We start from the raw sequence: 15982 nt of genomic DNA on the forward strand, positions 1-15982 counted from the left end.
AGTTATCTTTCTTCGAACGGAGGAATTACTTGCTAGTATTATCTCTGCCAACCATTTAAAGAGCTCTTTTTAACTGGGTAATAGTTGTAAAAAATTGTTTATTTTATAAAGAAAAGTAAATGAAGAATGTGAGTGGAATATGACTCATTTTTAGTACTCCCTTATATTACTGAAAATGACCTACTTTTCTTTTTGGTTTGTCTCAACCAAGATAAATCATTACTAAAAATAAAAACACCTTTTTATCTTTATTTTATTCTCTGCACTTAACATACAAAATTAAGCTACATAAAATTCAAGGAAGGGTCTATCTTCTTTGAAACGAAGGGAGTACTGATTTTATACTCCTTCCGTTCCATAATAGATGTCACATTTTTTTTTAGTTTGTCACATAAAAGATGTCACAAAAAACATTTTCCTTTTTGGAAAAAACTATCTCTCACATTAATATAAATATACTATTTTCTCTCCACCTCACACATAGAATAATATCTCCTTAAACTCGTGATAATTCTCAAGTATGCCATCTATTATAGGACAAAGAGAGTAATAAATCGTGAAACTAAAAAATTAGTAGAATGTGAATTACCCATATTAACGGCTGAATGAAGTAGAAGAGTATAAATCATAAACAACTTAAAATGATAAAATAACATTTTAAATGGGTGGAGAAAGGGGATATTCTTTTCGTCCATATAAAATAGAGCATAATTATCATTTTTGGCCATAAAAAAAATAGAGTACATTAATTTATAAAAAAAATTAAACAAATAATAACTCTACACATCATTCCACTAACACTAATATTAAATTTTATTTATTTATTTATTTTAGGGCTCTTATCCAATTCGATAAACACGCATAAATATAACAATCCATTTCCCCTTCCACAGCTGCCCGGGCTCCAATTTCGCGGCCGAGTTGATTTCATTTCATTGTTTGTAAATCTGATCGTTTTCTAATTTAATCGCTGCTTCAAAAACCTCGCAGTATCTCAGAATCAGCCAATCCGTTTCGTTTTTAATTGCGGTTGTGGCTGATTTCTCAGTAAAAATTGGCGACGGGAGATGACGATTCAGTCATTCGGGGAGAGTTCTGGTTACTTGAGTGAGAGTCGTCGGAAGATCACGTATTTCAGCAATTCGTACGTGCTTGGATTGACTGTAGTTGCTGGTATCGGCGGTCTGCTTTTCGGCTATGATACTGGTAATTTGCTTTCTCTCGCAACTTTAGTTTGTGGAAATGCATTTTTCTGAATTGCACCTTTTCTGAGGTTTTCCGTTTTTTTGAACTGATTTCTTTTAGAAATAATTTAATTAACAAGTCTATATTTAGTCGGAATTCCAGTTTTTTTTGGTTTGATGGTCAATTGTAGCTAGTAGGTGGAGTTCACGTTTTAAATTTAATTGGAATCTGCTGCACTGCAGCGTTCCGGTTAAAGTCAGAGCAATAACGACACACATTTCTACATAGCTAGAAATCGTGAATTACAGAACCAGAAATCGTGCACTAGAAGCTCTCCCTGTTTTTTTTGTATTAGAGTGATAACGACATAAATTTCTACAGAGCCACAAATCGGACGCTAGGGCAGACACAGAGAGAGATGGAATACTATTTGTTTGCATACGTATAAAGTATAGATATATTACTATTAAATTTTTGTTGGGACCATTTGCAAGGCTCTATTATCCTGAATTGCGATGATGATAATAATAATAATAATAAAATACTAATACTAATACTAATACTAATACTAATACTAATACTAATAATGACTAATAATTTGTTTCTGTGTCATGGCAACATTTCTTTGTTAATAGCGTCCCAATCCATCAAACGAAACTTATAATTTAGAGTATATATTGTTCGTATAATCATCATACTCATCGGAGCTACTGTATCTGGTGTGTTGGATGCAAACCCATACCACATCAGAAATATCAAAATATTGGCATGTTTCCCCCCGCATCTTCTGAAAGTTTCTGTTTTGGTGACAGGAGTTATATCGGGAGCACTTCTATATATCCGTGATGAATTTGAGGAAGTCGATCAAAGTAGCTTTTTACAGGTATGCAACTGTGTTCCGTGAGTGTGGTATGTGCGTTATACATGGAGAGAATATTATCCCGGAGGTGACTTGCCAAATGGAATGCTTCTATGTTTAGATTGTGGAGCTATGGTCAATTGACTATATCTTCACTTATAGTGGTTACTAATTTCTTGTACTCCATTAGGGCTTTCTTTTTCGATAATTAATCTCCTAATACAGGAAACAATCGTCAGCATGGCTTTGGTCGGTGCCATGATTGGAGCTGCAGTAGGGGGTTGGTTTAGTGATGCTTTTGGGCGTAAGAAAGCTACTCTGTCCGCTGATGTTGTATTCGCACTTGGAGCCATTGTCATGGCCGCAGCTCCAAACCCCTACGTTCTTATCGTTGGAAGGTTCCTTGTTGGCCTGGGAGTAGGTATTGCATCAATCACTGCTCCTGTATATATTGCAGAGGCCGCTCCTTCAGAAATTAGGGGTGGCCTAGTGAGCACAAATGTCCTCATGATTACTGGTGGACAGTTTCTCTCTTACCTTGTGAACCTTGCTTTTACTGAGGTCAGATCTTTTGCATTTGCTGTGTATCTCCTCGTAGGGCCATCTTTAAATAAATGTTCATATTGTTATTCTTATTATTTCTGAGGTACAGGTGAGTACTTGAGTTAGGGTATTCCTTCCCATGGTATAAATAGTCACTGTCTCTTGACTCACATATGTCCTGATGGTCATTGTGTGGGCAAAGTCTATGGTGCATTAGATGACTATTTGGAATCATCCTTACTTATACTTGGAGTCGACTTTTTGAGGGATTTAACATTAGAGAGATTGTATAGTCGAAGCAATGGCCAGATTTTCTGAACTTGGAGTAGGAATCATGCTGAGTGAATTTGTGATGTGTCTGGTCTCTACGTGTTTGCCTAAACCATTACTTTGTTGCATTGCCTGTCATTAAAGGGCAATCTCTTGTAGGAGTATCATTTTCTAGCAGACAGCATGATCTCTAGTTCAAGTAGAATTTTGAAATTGTAACAGCTGCATTATAGTGGACAAGGCTTTTGAATTCATTAATTATTTTCTATAGGGTTTTTATAAGTGACAAACTGCTGTGGCCTGTGGGGGGATCACACATCCTAAACTGCCTAATTTATCCATTTAAAAACCATTTCTTGATTATGATAATGAGATTATATTTAGCCATACTCATCTGCTTTGTTGTTCTGAAAGGTGCCATCTTTCTGATCTGAAGTTTCACCTCCAAGATAGAACTCGGGGCCTGCATTTAAGTTTTCTCTAAGAGTAATTTCAAAGGAGAAACTGTAGTTCCTCTTGGGTCCTTGTTCTGTTTGTGATAATTCATGTTGGTAACTCAGATGCTTTCTCTTCTGTAGTTGCTAATAACTTGATTCTTTATCTGAACTCTGTTAGTGATATCTCATCGGCCAGCTCATCATGTATAATCTGTTCTCCTTTCGGCATAAAACTTTATTAGCTTGTCCTGGACACATTTTTCGCATTCCTCATTTTTCTAAATTCTCATTGGCTTAATACCAGATCGAGCACTTAGGATTTTAACTCACCACTTAACATTGATGGCCAGAAATGCGGTTTAACTGATAATGGTTTTGGGACTAAATGATGTGATATATCCGAGAATATTGCTTGTCGGTCTATAAGAAACAAAGCACTTCTCTTTTTGATTTCTAAAGACAATTATACCTCACTGAATACATAAGCAGTGTGCTAAGGCATAAACACTAGATTTCAAGTCCTGCAGTTGTTGATTGACTAACCATAAAAAAATTGGAGCCTGTACAGTACACTACTACTATATGGTTGTTTGGGGTTGAAGTGGGCAGTAATTTGAAAGATCGGTATTAGTTGAGTTCATAAGAGTCGTGCATCATTGATTGATCGTTGGCTTCATTTCTGGATGCTTAATGGAAACTTATGATAGTTTGATATGGCACTCCTTGCATAACTTTTCATTGTTAAACTTCCCACGCTTACATTTTGTGGCACTCGGCATTTTATTGTGTGTTTCTCTTTCTGGCCCAAATTTTCTGTTCATTTGGTTGGGTGATTCAGTAGGTCATAAGTTTGTTTTATTTAAAGATAAGGATAGCAGATTATGCAATGATGCAAGTAAAGTTAAGAAGCTGGAAACTGCTGAATTACTGGAGATGTTTGATCTTTCTAACAATTGTTCTATGTGAATGATTTGATACAAATATTTTTATTAACTGATATATCGTCTTTGTGATGGTAAAATAGGTTCCGGGTACATGGCGGTGGATGCTTGGGGTATCTGGTTTGCCTGCTATTATCCAATTCTTTCTTATGTTATTTTTGCCAGAGTCTCCACGCTGGCTTTACATGAAGGTGACGATTCTTTTTTCTATAGCATTTGTAAATCCTTGAGGTGTTATTAGTCTACTTATACTTCTTTGACATCATACGAACATCCTCACAGAAAGAGAAATCTGACGCCGTTGCTGTGCTATCAAAAATCTATGATCCATTTCGCTTGGAAGAGGAAATTGATCAGCTTGCTGCAGCGCTTGAAGAAGAGGGCCAGCGGAAGACTCGAGTCAGTTACTTTGATGTCATCAGAATAAAGCCGCTAAGACTTGCCTTTTTGGCTGGAGCTGGAATGCAGGTAATAAGAAAACTGCTATGCTGGCCTACAAATTATTACTCCGTAATCAGCCATTCTAATTTGAAATACTTTTAGAGGGTATGATTGATTTACAACAATAAGGCAAGTTATGAATATCTTGCATTTCCAATTATACAGGCATTCCAACAGTTCACCGGCATCAACACAGTGATGTATTACAGCCCAACTATAGTTCAAATGGCTGGATTCCAGTCCAACCAACTAGCACTCCTCCTATCCCTCATTGTAGCATTCATGAACGCCCTGGGTACAGTACTCGGGATATACCTCATCGATCATTTTGGTCGTAAGAAGCTGGCACTCAGCAGTTTGTTTGGAGTAACCATATCCCTCATAATCCTCGCTATGGCATTTCTCCTCCAACCGTCTGATTCTGTCACCGGTGTCTATGGTTGGCTCGCGGTTTTAGGTTTGGCTCTTTATATAGCTTTCTTTGCACCGGGGATGGGTCCAGTTCCATGGACCGTGAACTCGGAAATATATCCAGAAGCCTATCGAGGACTCTGTGGAGGCATGTCAGCTACTGTGAACTGGATATCAAATCTCATTGTAGCTCAAAGTTTCCTGTCGATAGCAGAGGCCACAGGCGTCGGCCCGACTTTCTTGATCCTTGCTGGCATAGCTGTGGCCGCATTCATATTTGTGGCTGTTTTCATTCCGGAGACAAAGGGTTTATCGTTTGAAGAAGTGGAGAGAATATGGCAGGAGAGGGCTAAGGGGAATCGAGGTGTAGGTGATGTTCCTGATAAGAGAGAACCTTTGCTATAGATTCGAGTGAAGCCAGATTGTTGTGTGCTATCAAAATTGTAAGGATAATAATTTGTTGGACAATTATTGTCCATTGTGTGTAATAATAATGTAATTAATGTATACGTTGAATGTAAATGGATGACTTATTGATTTGAAGTTGCGAAATTTATTTATCAAGTGCTGTTATAGAAGTAAATGTTCTTGCAAATTTTATACTCCTACTACTGTATTATTGTTTTATTTCACATATTGAATTACTGTATTTTGTTGCTTCCTTCTGTCCCCATAAAAAGTTGCATTTTCGATCAGTGCAGGTTTAAGAAGCTATTGACTTTGTAAATAAAAGTCATAGAAAAAGTTAGGAGTAATGTCAATGCTATTTATATATTCATCTGTCGTGAGTGTTGTTTTTTCATTTTGGTCCATCTATAAATAGGAGTCTCGGTTCATAATTACCATAAATAATAAAAAGGCCCCACATTCCTATACGCAGACGGAGGGAGTAATTCAAGTTGTTTTCATTTTGTGGTACCATTTGTGCCAATAAGGGAAAAGGATGAAACCCAGCTGGGTTGGAACTTAGAAGTGAGAATTTTTGAGATAGAATAAGGTAATCAGTTTGCAAGATTGTATTTGATATTAAATTTGTTATGTGTTTGGTTCATGATATTCAATCTCACAATTTAATCCTAGATGGATAATCATGAAATAATTAATTATAACTAAACATCTATGACTAAATTAATTTCAGTAACTCAATTTTAGATTGTATCTTACTACTTTATTATTTTATCTTGAAATATAAACATATCTATATCTGGATTAAAAAGGGAGGTCACAATAAATGACAACGGCCGAAGCATACAAATGAGGATTACAAAGAAACTCATCTACACTGTAACGAACTCTGCATCAATCTCCATTGCACGTAGCGTCTCCTCCGCCAAACAAACTTCCAAATCGATACCACCGCCTTCCGCCGCCGGAAATACAAACACCAAACCCTCTACTTTATGCACTTTCCCGCTTCTCACTCCCACCGGCTTCCCCCACCCAAAATCACACCCGTACACGTCATGTCGCGGCGAACTCCCTATGATAAGAGGCGGCGGACCACTCCCCTTCCGCCCTACCTCGTCAAATCTCACCTCCTCTTCCGCCGCGCGTCTCGCCGTTTCATCGCCTTGCTCAGAAATCAACTCATTGATCTTCACCGCGGCGCCTCCCAATCCCCCCTCCAATAGATCGCTCGCGCTAATCGCCAACGTTGCTGCGTAAGATGCGTTCCCGAAGTAGGCATCCGGCGAAGACCGCATCCTCGCTCTCGCGCCGATCGCGATTACCAAAACGCAGCTGCTTGATCCGTTTGTGTTTTGAGATCTGACTGTGCTCCGCCATAGATGAGCCATGAGTGCTTGCAGAGTAGATATTTTGTCTGTGCCGGCTTCGGAATTTGCCTTCTCCTTCAACCGATCTAGCTTTTCTCTGCTGAAATTGAACACTCTCTGCGGCGATTGAGATGGAGAAACTAGGTTTTTCTCCAGTGTTGGGAGATGGATGAGCGTATCATCGCCAGCGGCGAGGTTGAATACAGGGGATTTCGAGATCGATTCTGCACCGCGAGAGATCTCTGACCAGGATTTGACGAAATGCCAGAAGGAATTGCCGTCCACGACGGCGTGGTTAGCGGAGAAGGCGATGAAGATGCCGTCGGCGAGCTCCGTGACTTGCACCGCCAGCAGAGGCTTCGCGATTCCGGCGTAATTGGTGACGGCGACGCTGGACGGGAACAGGAGCGATACGATTTCGGGGATGTAGGTCGGATGGATGATGTCGGAGATGGAGACGGCGGAGGCGACTGCGTGAGTGAAGTCGGCTCCTGCGTTGTTGCAATCGAGCAGAAAACTAGCCATGTCGCCGCCGTGCGCGGTGGAGGTGAGACGGCCGGCGAGCGGAGGGAAAAAGTGAAGTGCGCGGGAGAGTGAGGTTTTGAGGGCTTGGATTAGGAACTGTTTGGGTTGAGCGAGAGGGTTGGGAAATATGAGGGCTCTTTGAATGGGGACGATTTTGAGTGCTCGTAAATCCCATGAATTCAGCTCTAATTTTGAGAATGAAGCAGGACTGCTGCTGCAAACAAGAGATGAGGAGATGAAGATCAATTCCACTTGTTTTGCCATCTTCGATTTTTAGATAATGATTGTTCAATACTTTGAAGATTAAATAAAGCAAATTACTTGATTCACAAGTTCGGCAGCACTGTTGATTATGCAAAAGCAGTCAACGTTTTCTGCATTTGACTCTCTCCGTCCACAAATAAGAGTCTCATTTTTCCATATAGTTCGTCTGCGCATAAGAGTTCTCATTCACTTTTACTATAGATGGTAATAGAGTTCCACCTTCTTATAATTCATTCCACTCACATTTCATTTAAAACCAATATATACAAGCGAGACTTCTATTCCATAACTTTTTTCCACTCACTTTTGTAAACATTTCTTAAAAATGTCAATAAATGGGACTTCTTATGATGGATGGAGGGAGTACATTGCAAGCTATGTCTTTTCTGCAAATTACTCCAACAAACTAAAATCTAGACCATTAAATTTTAAGATTTGATGTTAATGGTGCCAAAATAAAATGTCAACACTATATCAATCGGTTAACATTATATTGATATTTTTTTATTGACGTTAGGAAAGATGTACTAGTACTCCCTCCGCTTTATAGTAGTTGAAGCATTTTTTCCGGTACGGAAATTAAGAAAAATTGTATTAAGTGGGTTAAGAAAAATAACAATAAAGTAGGAAAGAAAAAAGGTGGAGAGATGAAGAAAGAATTAAAGTAAAAGAGAGTAAAGTAAGTGAGAAAAAATGTGTTAATTTTTACTAAAAAAGGGAATCGACTCCATTACTATGAAACATATCAAAATGGCATAATGACTTCATTACTATGCAAATGAAGGAGTAGTTTGCATTTTGCAATATAGTAGGACCTTGAAAAATAATTAAATTATAACTTGAAATTAAAATTAAAATTAAAATTAAACTTAAACTTAATTGACTGGATTTAAATAAAAAATAGTACTCCATTAAAATTGAATTAAATAACTAAAAATATCCAAAAATGACTAATGTTTGAACCCACAATCAACTTAATTGCGTTAGCCCACGATTAAAGTAACCATGATTATAAATTTGGAGACAGGCCCATTTAATACATCTAATGAAGTTATACCTACAGTTAAAATAATAATAATAATAATAATAATAATAATAATAATAATAATAATAAATAGGAAGCCTTGGTCTTCGTCTTTCCGACGCCTCTACACCCAATACATGTCTTCTGATTTTCTTCTCCATAATATGCCACAGTCGTAAGTTCCTCATCCAAGTATGTATCTCATCACAAGTGCATATTCCACCCCCAGAAATATGAAAATACATAACAATTAGAGCACTCCCAATGGAGTTCCCTAAAAACTCCCTTATTTCTCCCTAACTCCTGCCACATCAGCGCCACATCAGCACCAAAATTTATCCCCAGTTTTTAGCCAAGTGCTACATTGGTTTCTCCCTTATTTCTCCCTTATTTCTCCCTAACTCAACATTTCATTTTTACATCATTATTTTTTATATTATTTAATTTTCCCTACAAATGTATTTAATAAATAGACTAATAATGAACAATTCATCGTTGTATTAATCATTGGAAAATATAATACAACGAGAAAAAAAAAACTACAAATAAAAAACGCAAATAAACAAAGATTTAAAAAAAAAAAATCTAAGACGGAGGGGCCGGAGGGGCGTCGGGATCGAGCCCCAGCGTACTCTGCAGGTGTTGGATGCATTTCCAGAGGGCCGCCTTTTCTTCAGGGGTCCCGCCGCCGGTGAAGTACAGCGTGTACATCTGGGTCAGATTGGCGACATTGCTCGAATAAGTGGCTTTTTCTAAGTCGATGACGGATTCCGACGCGACTTCCGACGTTGCGCCCTTCCCCTTCCGCCTCCCCTTCGCCTTCTTCACTCCCTCCGGGCGCTCGTGCGGACCATCCCCACTCAAGTCGATGTGGGCCGCGCTCCCCTCGCTCTCCGAAACGCTAAGTCGCGAGCGCACCGATTTCCCGTGCAGCGCGTCGTGCATTCCCGTCCGGAATTTGGGGAGATCCTTCAGCTTATCGTAGATGTTCCAATACTTGAAGCCCTTCGTCGACAAGTACTGGCTACTATACATCCGGATGGCCTCATCTCGGACCATGTGCTCGTTCTGGCCACTCGTCATGTGAGTCATCAAGTTAGAATAAATACCGTTGAAGTGCCCGCAGTCCCTCATGAGGCGCTCCCAATGCCGACGGATCGCCTCGCTGCCATGGTCCTTCATTGAGGCAGTCTTGTGGCTCCTGTACTTCGCGGCAATCCGCTCCCAGAATATGATCTCAGTCTGGTAGTTGCTGCGCTCCGCGTCCTGTGACGTGTCCGCCCAGCAGTCGGCTATCAGCTCGGACTCTTGCAGAGTGTAAGTAGTCCTTACCCGCTTCGGCCTCTCATCGGAACCCGTATCAGTCGCAGCCGACGACGCCGGCGCCTTCCCCCTCCCGCTCCTAGAAGGCGGCTCGGTGGGCGTTTCTTCCACCTCGAAGTCCTCCGCGCTCAGTGTCGCGGCCTGAGATTCTTGGTCGCCTGGGGTTGATCCGGGGGTGTCGAACTGGGGCCGATACACATCGTCGGCTGGAAAGGGCATTCTGCCGGCAGAGTTGAAGTACGGAGAAAGTCTCCGCGCCGGAGGAGTCTGCAAAGGAGACGGACCCCCGTATGGAAGTTGGCCGGGAGGAGAACCCATCGCCAACAACGACTGCATCCACTGCTCGTTTGCTTCATCCGTGTTGGGAATTTGTGAACTCGACTCTTTCCCCTTACCCTTATCCTTACCCGATCGGGAACTTTTCTTCCAAAAGCTCATAATTTTGATGAAAATTGAAGATTGGGAGAAGAGATTGAAAATGGAGAGAATGAAGATTGTGGGTGATGAATGGAGGAAGTGGAGGAAATATTTATAGGGGTGGAATGTAAAATAGCCGTTGGGTTCAAAAAAAAAAAAAAAAAATTTTAATTATCGCCGATTATCGCCGAGCGTCGCCACAGTGGCCGGCGATCGCTCGGCGATAATCCGGCGTTAGAACGCCACTCGGCGAAGCAACGGCAACATTATCGCCGAATTATCGCCGACTTCGCCACAATGGCCGGCGATAATTCGGCGATAACCGGCGATTTATCGCCGAGAATTCGCCACCTCCATTGGGAATGCTCTTATGGATTAATCCATGGATATTTGAACCCGAATATCCAGGAAAAAGCTGAACATATGATGGAAGGACAGGGAACCCATTTGAACAACCCGTTATAATAGGAAAGCCTTATATCTTGAAATTAATTCATCTAATTCATATGTGATTCTTAATTGATTAGCCTCAGGCCTATGGAGCAAACGACTATCCGGGACCTACACCGAGGCAATGACGATCATTTTCAAATCTTGCTGAACATAATGAGATACAATGAGATAGAAACAAAGACAGGGAACAAGTTCCCCCTACCCTTACACGTCGAGCCTCTTTTCTCCTTGGCACACTGAGACTAGATGTATGTTTTATTTTACCAAGTACAGTGTTAGTCAGATTAGTCAACGTTTATATGTTTCAATACAAAAAGATGTTATTTGTAACAATGAGTAGTTTGTTGGTTGGTTAATTGGTCACATTTTTCATGAAATGGCTTGGTAATATTTCCAAAGGGGTTGCAAACGGATCCGCCGATTCACCAATCACTGATGGACGTTGCAATTCACTGAAGATATTTGTAGTATCTACAGTGCAAATGCATACTAGTAATATGGTAGCAAAACGCAGAGGACAAAATAAGTTGGGTTATGCATACTATTGGATGCAATTTTAACACTAAAATTAAGTTGAAGTTGCTATGATGGAAAGCAGCAGCCGACATCCCGCCCGCCCAATTCACGACATATGAGGCTGGTCTCGTGCTCCTCGAAGGCCAACTCCGGATTCTCGTGGATTGTGCATCGGCTATCTAAGTCGGAACACTCTCTGCTCCAAATGCCAATTTCATGTTCCTATTTCAGCAAAACCTTCATTATACAAACCACATTTATAAAAGTTTGGAGGGTGTTTGGCAATCATTTTGAACGACTTTTTGAGTCCAAAATTGTTTATTCTAAATTAATGAGTAAATACGTTTTGTAATTTTTTAACCTTCCAAATTATGATTCATAAATAATTTTTAATTAATAAATAATTTTTTAACTAAAATAATGTTATTGTAAATATCTCCAAAACTTATGTATCGATTTAATTAATCATTTTATTACATAATAAGCCAATTAAAATGCCACATGACTTTTTTCTATATAAGTAAATTTCATAAACTATTTACACATCATTATGCATTCAAAACAAGGTAAATAAGAAGCATAATTACGAATTGAACTTCTGCACATACAATATCCATACATACATACATATATATACTTACTTATTCTTAAAGCAAAAAACTATCTCTATCTCAACCCAAATCATACCACAATTTAATTTCTTTTATTACATCCTTTTTTCTCATAAAAAATTACATTAATTACAAAAAAAAAATCATAATTCAAATTTCAATAATTAAATGTATTGATACATGACCAAACTTCTTAGATGAGATTTTGTTAAAGATTTTATGTGCATGTGGAATCGACTCCTAAATACAATTGGACCCATCAGAGCTCTTTAGAAAAATAATCTTAGACAACGTGCATCAGCTTGTTTATGTTCTTCATACACATATCTCCTAGGTTGTGGAATATGTGTCTGTCATGCAGCAGCACCTACTGTTGGAACCATATTTCGTACCAATGGACCACTTTTCATAATCAACCGAATAACATCATCTTTGACATTAGAATTGTCATTTTCACTGTAGGGATTCGTTAAAATATAGAAACAATTTTTTTTTCTAGATGAGTATAGTGATATGTATCAATTGTTTAGAATAAAATTAAAAATGAATTCTACATGTATTTTTAATAATATAATTTTTAAATCAAAACAAATCGTGTCCCACCCACTCTTCAACCCACCGTCTGGTGCAGTGAAGTGCGCTACAGTGCGCAGTTTTGCCGCACCAACCCCTACCAAGGCATCAAATTATTTTATCAATTGTTGGCATATTTTAAGTTAGAATAAAAATTTTAATTGAATTAACTCAGCTCCCTTTTTCAAGTCAAAGTCCAATTTTAATTCCACCTTTTTTATATTCTCTCACGCACCCAAATACCACTTTCATTTTTTCTTCAAACCACTCTGCAATTTTCTGCATTCTCTCAACCCTTTATAGGGAAAAAATAAAAAGAGTGAACTACAAAAATGGTCCTTGGACTATGGGTTTATCTCGCTCATAGTCCCTGGACTTTAAAAATATCGCCAGTAGTCTCTGGACTAAGGGTTTATTTCAAAATTGGTCCTTTTGGCTTTTTTTGGTACGAAAATACCCTTTAATATTATTTTGGGGGGTTTGGGCAATTTGGTCTTTTTACACTTTTAACATTTTAAATCTGATATTATATTAATTATTTACTAACTTTGATATTATTTCAAATTTATCATCCTTTTTCCCTTTTGTCATCCTTCACTTTGTTTCTTTATTTCAATATTAGATTTAATTTTACAAAATTTTAAATTTTAATTTTTAAATATCAATAAATTTTTTTAATTATAAAAATTATTAAATAGCGAAAATTAATAATTATAATCAATATTTGATAGTGTATAGTACTATGTAATCAATAAGGTATGACAGCGCCTTAGTTTTAATCAATATTTAATAGTAGCTTTAATCATAAATAGATTATATAACACAATTTATTCTGAAATAAATATGCATCTAATGTAAGACTAATATGATTTTCGTTTATTAATTTGAAAACAATCAAAATTTACTAGAAAATTTCAACAAAAATACTCCTATATAAAATTTTAAGTAGGATCAAATTTTTAGTCAACTTCATAATATTTAATCACAAGCAATTATAACAACCGAACGGAGGCTAAATAGAATAACTCTTATTTTTCCATCATGATTAATATTATTTTTCTGTACTTCTTCAATTCAATTGAATATTATATTAAATAACAAAAATTAATAGTTTTAATCAATATTTATAGTGTCCATGAATTAATAGTTTTCATTAAAAAAATTTATTGATATTTAAAAATCTAAATATTAAATTTAATTTTATAAAATTAAATATAATATTGAAATAAATAAAAAAAAACAAATTCAGTGAAGGATAACAAAATGGAAGAAGAATGATAATTTTGAAATAATATCAAAGTTAGACATAACTAAAATAATATCAGATTTAAAATGTTAAAAGTGTAAAAAGACCAAATTGCCCAAACCCCCCAAAATAATATCAAAGGGTATTTTCGTACAAAAAAAGCCAAAATGACCAATTTCGAGATAAACCCTTAGTCCAGGGACTACTGGCGATATTTTTAAAGTCCAGGGACTATGGGCGAGATAAACCCATAGTCCAGGGACCATTTTTGTAGTTCACTCAAATAAAAAAATAAAAGAAAATAAAAAAGAAAATAAAAATGAAATCCGGCGGCGCTGCGGCTCACTGGGTCGCACAATAACCCCGCGCGGCTACTATCCCCGCCCAGTCCATGCCGACTACTCGGCTGTGGGCTGTCCGCCCCTCCCTGCCCCCGGCTCATCCGTTCACCGCAATAGGGAGTTGCGGTGCCACCGCGGAGTCCGCGGTCGCCGGGGCTTCCTTATTGTCCTTATTGTGTACACTCATATAAATTAATTAATTAATGTTCACACTGGCGTGATTATGATTTGACTGTCAAACTTAACCTGTTCTATCACTTAATAGTGGGCCAATTTGGAATGTTAATTACATCTTTCAATATAAGTTGAATGAAAATCTTCATCGTTTTCTTTTCATTTTTTATTTTTAAGAGCGATCATTTTATTGGAATTTGAAACTTCTAATCCCAGCAAATGGATTTTTGATCTCATATATATGCAAGATTGTGAGTTGTCCACTTTTAAATAAGTGTCTTATTTGGAAATGGATTTTATAAATATATGCCTCTTATTTTAAAAATCTTAATAAAATAATTCATTTTACTTGTGTCTGTCAATTTTAAAAATTCATTTTCCTTACAACAATTAAAGATAATAAAAGTAAAATTGCACACTTTCTTGCAGAAAATATTGAAACACGGCTCTCATAGTTATCGACTTATCATAAAATTTGGCAAAAATAAGGGAACAAGATAAAACAAAATTTCAACAGCAAAGCACAAATATTTTTATTTTAAGCTTTCAATTGACCAAGATAGTTTTGGTTTTAAGTCTAAAATTGACACTCAAACTACCGCCTTGTCAACCAAATTCAACCACCTCATTTTTAGCAATTTTACAATATACTCCATGTCTATATACCTTTCTTTAAAATAGAGATTTTGAGGCTTGATACAAATTTTAATTTAAAATTAATAAAATACTATGAAATAGAATTTTTTTTTTGAAATATTATTATTGAATTGGACAGTAAAATGCGTGGTGATTTTTTTAAAATAAAAAATAGACAATTTTTATAGGATAGACTAAAATAATACTAATAAAAAAGACTACTATTTTAAAAAAAATTGAGAGAGCATAAATTTAGTATATCAATAACATAACCTGAAATGATATTATATACTGATGGTCTGATTTGAACAGAACGTAGTATCCAAAAAGTGAAAGTTCAGTTTTTGAAAATATTTCATAGTTAGATTTGAAAAATACGTTAAATTAAGTACTAGTTTACTATCCCCATTCATTGTAGTTGAGTCTTAACTATTTATTTTTTGTTGTACTACTATAATTTTAGTCATTTACTCTTTTAGTGAAAAACAATATTATTTTTATCCTATTTTATTCTCACTTAACATAACTTTCTTGGGTCAAATAGATATGTTTATACTACAATTTCATTATTCTAGATTAAATTTGTGAAAATTTAAATACGTCATATATTAAAATATATATTCCGTAGCAATGAGTTGTAGCGCAGTTGGCAGCGGAGCTATGGTCACCTTGAGGTCACGGATTCAAACCCCGCCATCCGTTAAGGATAAGTCGAATTCAGCCGAAGCCGAGTTCAGTGCATCTATGATTAAAAAAAATTCTAAACTTTACATTTTTGTCGTATTAAATAAGAATAAGTGTCTGTTTAGTACACAAAATTTAAATTTGAATTCTATGAAATTGAATTAAAAAAATTGATTCAAATTCCTTTTCAAATCATATAGTTTGTATATGAAATTGAATTTGAAGAATTTGTGTGCACCCACACATCACACTTTGCACAGACACATAGTACAAATTGCATACACAATCAATATTTATAGTATGTATATTTTGTGTATAGTGTGTGCAATATAG

The 15982-nt window shown here is 36.9% G+C and overlaps 2 protein-coding genes across 2 annotated transcripts; one reads left to right on the plus strand and one right to left on the minus strand.

Annotated features, from left to right (window-relative positions):
* The first annotated feature begins 864 nt into the window (after window positions 1–864).
* Window positions 865–5630, plus strand: INT1 (inositol transporter 1). The gene is made up of 6 exons (XM_089062583.1): window positions 865–1206; window positions 1998–2068; window positions 2270–2605; window positions 4319–4426; window positions 4518–4703; window positions 4842–5630. The coding sequence occupies exons 1-6, from the start codon at window positions 1068–1070 to the stop codon at window positions 5490–5492; spliced, it is 1491 nt and encodes a 496-aa protein (XP_088918709.1). The 5' UTR covers window positions 865–1067; the 3' UTR covers window positions 5493–5630.
* A 662-nt stretch (window positions 5631–6292) lies between these two features.
* LOC125200046 (putative acetyltransferase At3g50280) lies at window positions 6293–7697 on the minus strand. Its single transcript, XM_048097845.2, has one exon. The coding sequence runs from the start codon at window positions 7649–7651 to the stop codon at window positions 6365–6367; it is 1287 nt and encodes a 428-aa protein (XP_047953802.1). The 5' UTR covers window positions 7652–7697; the 3' UTR covers window positions 6293–6364.
* Between the last annotated feature and the right edge of the window lie 8285 nt (window positions 7698–15982).

This window comes from Salvia hispanica, chromosome 1 (assembly GCF_029641045.1).
Source record: "Salvia hispanica isolate PSC_SH4W2 chromosome 1, Shi_PSC_v1, whole genome shotgun sequence".
In the NCBI taxonomy this organism is placed as follows: Eukaryota; Viridiplantae; Streptophyta; class Magnoliopsida; order Lamiales; family Lamiaceae; genus Salvia; species Salvia hispanica.

Coding starts and splice junctions, on each gene's coding strand:
- INT1 (XM_089062583.1), top strand. CDS start 1,068: ATGACGATTCAGTCATTCGGGGAGAGTTCTGGTTACTTGAGTGAGAGT. Junction 2,606..4,318: donor TGAACCTTGCTTTTACTGAG/GTCAGATCTTTT, acceptor ATGGTAAAATAG/GTTCCGGGTACATGGCGGTG. Junction 4,427..4,517: donor CACGCTGGCTTTACATGAAG/GTGACGATTCTT, acceptor ACATCCTCACAG/AAAGAGAAATCTGACGCCGT.
- LOC125200046 (XM_048097845.2), bottom strand. CDS start 7,651: ATGGCAAAACAAGTGGAATTGATCTTCATCTCCTCATCTCTTGTTTGC.